We start from the raw sequence: 6824 nt of genomic DNA, 5'->3' as shown, positions 1-6824 counted from the left end.
AGGATATTAGAACACCTGTAAAGGTATCACCGAATAAAATTCCAAGGTACTAGACGGAAATGTAGAGGGTAAAAGCTGTAGAGGAAAAGAGAGATCTGGAATACATCCAGCAAACAATTGAGATCTTAGGTTGCATGTGCTTCATCGAGATGGAGACATGAAAGAATTTCGTGGAAAGCCACATTAAACAAGTGAGAAGGCTGAAGAATCTAAATCGGATGGCCATTTGATAATGGCAAGAATTTTAGAAACAGGCAGTGAAAGTATTAATAAATAAGCGTTTGTGATTTATTTTAGTGACTATGTCGGTGTCGTTTTTCTACAGACTACGTAAAACCTTCAGAGTATTAGACAACACACCGAAAGAGAATGCAATTGCTCGGCTTCAATGCTTAAAGATTAATGAAAGAAGTTCAGTTCTTATAGATTAACAAAAGAAAACAACCGAAGGTAGCACATAGATAACAAACTTCTCTGACTGACAAAAAGGAGGGGAAATATATTGAGGATTGTGCAGGAAGTACATCTTAAAAACCAAAATTGCTTTACAAACACAGACAAAAATAAACCATTCATCAAGATGGTAATTCCCATATACTTTTGCGATATATTATTAACAGGTAGTTAAAATTGATAAGGGACATTATACGTGACGCTTGTCGGTAAATACTAAGATTACCAGCAGCGACATCCAGATAACATCACTGAAGAGTTTTACTGTACAAACGGTAAAAGAAATTCTTTGGTCGTTGGTTGCAAGGCTAGAAGGAAGTAGTTACCAAGAACCTCTAACGAATCAGGCACATTCCTAGCAGCAGAACTTTTTAGGTAAGCTTGCGAATCAGGTCACACTCCTTATACGATACATGCAAGGCCAAGGAGGTGTCTTCGCGAGTCCTTGTTGGATGGATACGGTTTCCCCTGGCACCGGGAGGTATATAAGAAGAGACAGACAGCTACAGCATTCTATAACGTGATGGAGAGCTGCGTCTTTCCTGTGGTACTGCTGGTCGCTCTGACCTTTGTCTGTGCCTACAACAACAAAATATGACAACTTCAAAGTGGAGCAGGTGCTGAATAACGATCGCTTGCTCAGAAGATACCACGAGTGCCTCGTCTCGAATTCCGATGTCTCCTGCACTGCCGAGGGCAAACAACTGAAACGTAAGTCAAATGGCAACACACTGATTCTTGTGGTTATAGGAAGATAAGTAAAAACAAAGAGAGTGCGTTCTGCTTTTTGAGATGTATGTCTGATATTTTTTTTCCCGTCACATTTGATAAGAATGTGTATAAATGCAGTCTCATACACATTCCACAAACCTGTTCCCTCATAGTCTTCCGTTTCTCGTATCCTTCGTGGGACAATCGAGGATGTATATTTTCATTCCGAAATTAGGTAGATGAGTAAGTATGGGTTACAGTTCTATAGAGATGACAGATAAAGGTGAAATTATTCACACTTTAAAAAATGTTATTTTATCACTGAGGTATAGAGAAATGTTAATCTCAGGTCAAAACTATTTTCTTGTGCAAATCACAATCGGAATCAGTTGTAGTTGCCACACACTTCTTTATTACATACACATGGCTCATAATACATTCACAGTAACTATAATTGCAACAAAGCTTGTCTTATAGAACACAAGAATCATTTAAGATATCTTCATATATCGTTTTCTATCAATCACGTACATTAATTTAAACCATGTCTATGGACCCATAATTAATTCAATATGACTGACAAATCACACCTACTTCATCACTTACATGGAAACTCTTTTATCTATCTTTTCATCACATCCAAGTTCGTAATTCAACAGACAGTAATGTTTTAAGGCTTCATTGGCCAACTTTTCACAAGTTAAAAACAATATTCATCAAATTATCCTGACTTAACTAGCTCAAATAAAAGTTCCGAGTTCCGCAAACACCAATATTTTTAAGGTTTACTCGGGCAACTTTTCATTAAATGAAACACTATTCATAAAATCGTTATTAAGATAAATATGGCTGACCTAACAAACACAGTGTTCAACAGACTGTAATGTTTTAAGGCTTCCTTGGAAAACTTTTCATAATTAAAACACAATATTCATAAAAGCACGCTCGTAAAAAATGACTAACATAACTATCCCAGTTAAAAGTTCTGATTTCAACAAACACCAAAATTGTAAGGTTTACTCGGCCAACTTTTCGTTAGCTAATACAATGTTCATAAAATCCTGATTCATAAAATACAACTGACATGACTAACTCACATCCAAGTTCTCAGTACAACAAGCCCCAAAATTTTTACCGTTTACTCGGCCAACTTCAGATTAATTAGAACAATAGTATTTGCATGTACCAGGTTCGTATGATTTCAGTACCTTACTATAACGAGAAGATCTTCCCAAGAAAAACTTAACAGGGGCCGCTTCCACTCTACATGAGAATTAATGATGGACGCGAGCACACCAAAGATTTTAACCAATACAAGAAATCCACGGGACAGGAAATGAACTTTCCACTGCGATTGAACTTCAGAAACCATAACTCTCTACCGAAAGGATGGAATTACAGGACAGTAACAACATAACCCGAATAATCTGGGGCATGAGATACATAATCCTAACTGCACAACTAGTTATCAACATCTTTCAATGATATACTCCACAAATGAAACCAACAGAATCAACCTCCGTAACTTACTTGGGCAGTCACCGTTCTTAAAATTCGGTTAGCCAATCCCTTAAAACCGTCACTAAAATAATGGCATAAAAGTTAGAATAGCAAGAATAATCTCGGCGAACATTTAAAGGCCAGTCAAAAATAATGGCATGACAGGTATAATGGGAAAAATATTTCAGCACAGCCTGGAACGCCAAACACAGACTTACGCACTACTTAGCTACACTTCTAGCTACGTGTTTAGCCATGCGTCGTATCTAATTCGTGGGCGTCGTTACACTTCCTTAACTGCCGTCAAAATATCAAGTGACGACACCAAATTCTGTAATAAGCAACGGGAACAATTCCAAATAGTTTTTAGTACACTGGAATATTTAGTTAATATGAACACCACCCACCGAAGCAACTCGACGACTCCAATTCATTCAGCCTGTGTAGCTTATAGCCAACTCGACGGAACTTGTCCTTTCAACCTCGAGGAAATCCCCATCACCATGGACATAAGATCTTCATTGTAACGGTTAAACTCGCAGTAGCGGCTGGCCACGCTCCTTCGTCATGCAGACTCGGCCTCTCGCCGTGCTGCATAGAAGCACAGCCCCACGTCACTCCACCTCACACCGCGGATACCTGCACACCAGCCCCCAGCAGAGAGCGCGAACTGCAGTTAAAATCCCAGCCGCCAAAGATGTGACGAAGACAAATAAGCACCGAAGTCGACTCAACGACGAAAAGAATCGATGGAATCCTGGAGCCACCAACGCACTAGCTCATCAGTTATATTAAAATATATCTTGTAATATAAAAACAGTGTGTGGTAACATACATTGTCCAGTCACACTGACGTAACCACCTGTCTAAAGTCTGAATAACCTTTTGTAGCGCGGAGCTACAGGGACGTGGAGCCGTGTCGACTGCAGTGCCATGGCAAATTGCGCTAGGTTTTTTGGTTGTGGATCCATGGCGCGAAAAGCCCGATCGAGGTAGTCCCACAGATTCATGACTGGGTTTAAATCTGGGGAGTTTTGTGGCCAGGATGATACGATAAAGTCATCCTGCTCTTAGAACCACGTACGCCCACTGCAAGATGTGTGACACGTTGCATTGTCCTGCTGGAAGATACCATCGTGCCGTAGAAAACCAAACTGCGTCCTGGCGTGGACGCAGTCCCCGTTGACAGACACTTCTGTTCATCCAGTGAGCCTTCAAGAAAAATAAGTTCACTCAGGGGATGCCACGAAAATTTTCCCCAGACCATAACGCGCCCTTCTCCGACCTGGACCCTGGCAAAGATTGTTGCATCGTGTTTGCTTTAAAACGTTTCACACCGTACACACCAACGGCATCTGCCCGATGGAAGACAAACCGTTTTTCACCTCTTGCCACTCAGTGGACGTCCAGTTGCGTACTGGCGTGCAAATTCCAGCCTTCGTCCCAGTGAAAATTAGTCAGCATGGATGGATGAACCAGGTGTCTTCCCATACGCAGCAAAGTTCCTGAACGGTCGTTGAGAAGACACTGTTACTAGGCCCTTGGTTCGTGTGGGGCGTTCCGTTGCTCAATAGTTTGATGTCTATTCGTCCGTACATATCTCTGCAACTTCGTTCACCCACGTCTATGTCCTGTAGCGCTTCATAGTTGTCTCGGCACCGGTTTTGAATAGCGCCATTTTGCCATGCACGGCATACTTTAACTACGGTGGCACATGAGCACTTTACAAACTTTGCCGTTTCCAAAATTCTTCCACTCTTGGCCCGAAAGCCAATGATCTTGCCCTGTTGAGTGTCAGATAAATCGCTCCATTTCCGCATTACGACAACGACTGTGCCGCTTTCCGCGTCACCCCCCACGCGTTTATATACCCTCTACTGCCAGTGCTGCCATCTGCTGTCTGTGAATGGTCATTGTACGAAAAAATGGCTCTGAGCACTATGGGACTTAACATCTGTGGTCATCAGTCCCCTAGAACTTAGAACTACTTAAACCTAACTAACCTAAGGACATCACACACATCCATGCCAGAGGCAGGATTCGAACCTGCGACCGTAGAGGACACGCGGTTCCAGACTGAAGCGCCTAGAACCGCACAGCCACACCGGCCGGTGGTCATTTTACGCTGATACCGCAAATAAGTGATTGTTACATTAATGTGTCTGGACCGTGTGTGAGGCTTCAACCCCTTCGGTTTTCCGCCGATACCTGGTGGTGCTGATTTCTTCCAACCTTCTATTTAACAGAGCGTTTCAAAGTACGTTATTTATATGTAGTAATCTTTTTCAATGAAGTCAATTAGAAAATTGTGGAAAAAGAAGAAAAACAAATCCTCACCACAATTCTAACCGGCCTCTTTATAGAGACATCTCCCGTCCCCTATTAGATCCCTCCTGTTCTTGTGTCGTGGTGCCTTGATATCGAACAACATGATTTAGTACATTTTTCATTTTGCGATACCACTAAGTACGTTTTTTCCGTTTGTGGGTACCTCAGGCTTAAAGGGCTTTTGAGAGTGTTGAACGATAAGGCAGGCCGAATTTCCCAAGAATGTCACAACTATTGTCGTATAACCTTCATGGGGACGTAGTGCTGTGGAGTAACCTCAGTGTGTAATGTTGTAGGTACTTTACCAGAAGCTCTGAAGACAGACTGCCGCCAATGTAGTGAGACGCAGAAAGCTCAGGCTGAGAAGGTGATTAAGTTTCTCATCCACAAGAAGCCAGACTTGTGGAAGTCGCTGGAGAGCAAATACGATCCATCTGGCACTTACAGGCGAAGGCACGACGAGGAACTGAAGAGGCTCTCTGCTTGAAATACAGAAGTTGATTTCTTCTTGAAATATTCATGATGTAAGGTCTTATTATTGATCAGGTTTTGAGTATTTGTGGTAAATAAACATAAATAAAATACTGCATGTATGAAACAGGCAGTGGTACAACTATTTCATTATAGCTTTAATTTCCAGCTTTCAGATCGGTATTTTTGAGTTGATCTGCTTGGGAAATACAGAAACACTCCTTATACCCAAAGTCAACATTATACGAACCTTCTAAACCTGGTCCTCACACTTTTCATTCTCCGCGCTCAGTCGCCATCTCTATGACAGCGCCAGTTTTACAATGATCGGAAAACAATATTATGAAATTACCTGTCAACCTGTTTCTCATATTTTAAAACATTTGTTATTTGAAGACGAGGTTATGAAATAGTAAACCCCAAACCAAATCACCATTGATTATCTTCATCATCTCACACGTAAGCAAGGATATTAAGAAGAACTTTACCGTATGGTTCAAATGGCTCCGAGCACTACGGGACTTAACATCTGAGGTCATCAGTTCCCTAAACTTGGAACTACTTAAACCCAACTAACCTAAGGACATCACACACATCCATGCCCGAGGAAGGATTCGAACATACTGTTTGAACTTTAATAATTAAGAGGTTATTACTGATAAACTTATCCAATTGTGATTATATGGTTCTCCCATGACTAGCGCGTGTGGCAATTATTTGTTTTTCTTTCGTTTATTTTCAGGTGTCACTAACTACATGTAAATAAGAAGATGGCTGGAAACTTCTCCTTGGAGCAAAGACAGTGGATTTTAAAGTGATGATGGAAATGAGAAAACATGAAAGAAACGCAGAGTTTAATACTGCACAATCGTCAAGTGTAACAATAATGAAATTACACGACAGATATGAGAGGGAAGGAATTGTGCGTGATCTAAATGTGAGGCAGTGTGGCATGGAGAATTCTGTAGCGGATGAAAGAGGAGCGGAAGTGCATATGCCGAGCTGCATGTGAATCAAGTGTAAGAAAATCAAATGTTTACCGTATTTTAAATTGGCAAAGTGGATACCGTACATTCTCAGATTGCTTCACACCATGAACGAGGACGATCTTGACAGGCGCTTCGAATTTTGTGAATGGTCTGATGAGGCGACGTTAAAACTGAACGGAACGATCAATCGCAATAACTGGATGTATTGGGCAAGAGATATTCCCCATTCTACAGGTGAACGAACTTCCTCGGTTATTAGTGCGTTGTGGTATATCTGTCATGTGACTTGCAGGGCTATTTTTCTTTAAAGGAACAGTGACAGGTGTAAAGTAATAAATGAAAAGCACCAGTTTGCTTTTGTTCTACAATATT

General features: G+C 41.2%; 1 protein-coding gene across 1 annotated transcript; it reads left to right on the top strand.

Annotated features, from left to right (window-relative positions):
* Nucleotides 1-1022: 1022 nt before the first annotated feature.
* On the top strand, nt 1023-5516 carry LOC126191569 (ejaculatory bulb-specific protein 3-like; the record flags this gene model as incomplete). The annotated part of the gene is made up of 2 exons (XM_049932490.1): nt 1023-1164; nt 5289-5516. Coding segments are annotated over 2 exons (333 nt in total), but the record flags the coding sequence as incomplete, so codon positions are not given.
* Between the last annotated feature and the right edge of the window lie 1308 nt (nt 5517-6824).

The sequence above is a fragment of the Schistocerca cancellata genome, chromosome 6 (genome assembly GCF_023864275.1).
Source record: "Schistocerca cancellata isolate TAMUIC-IGC-003103 chromosome 6, iqSchCanc2.1, whole genome shotgun sequence".
NCBI lineage: Eukaryota > Metazoa > Arthropoda > Insecta > Orthoptera > Acrididae > Schistocerca > Schistocerca cancellata.
The sequence above is the reverse complement of the archived record's forward strand: the minus strand, read 5'-3'. Positions and strand labels throughout refer to the sequence as shown.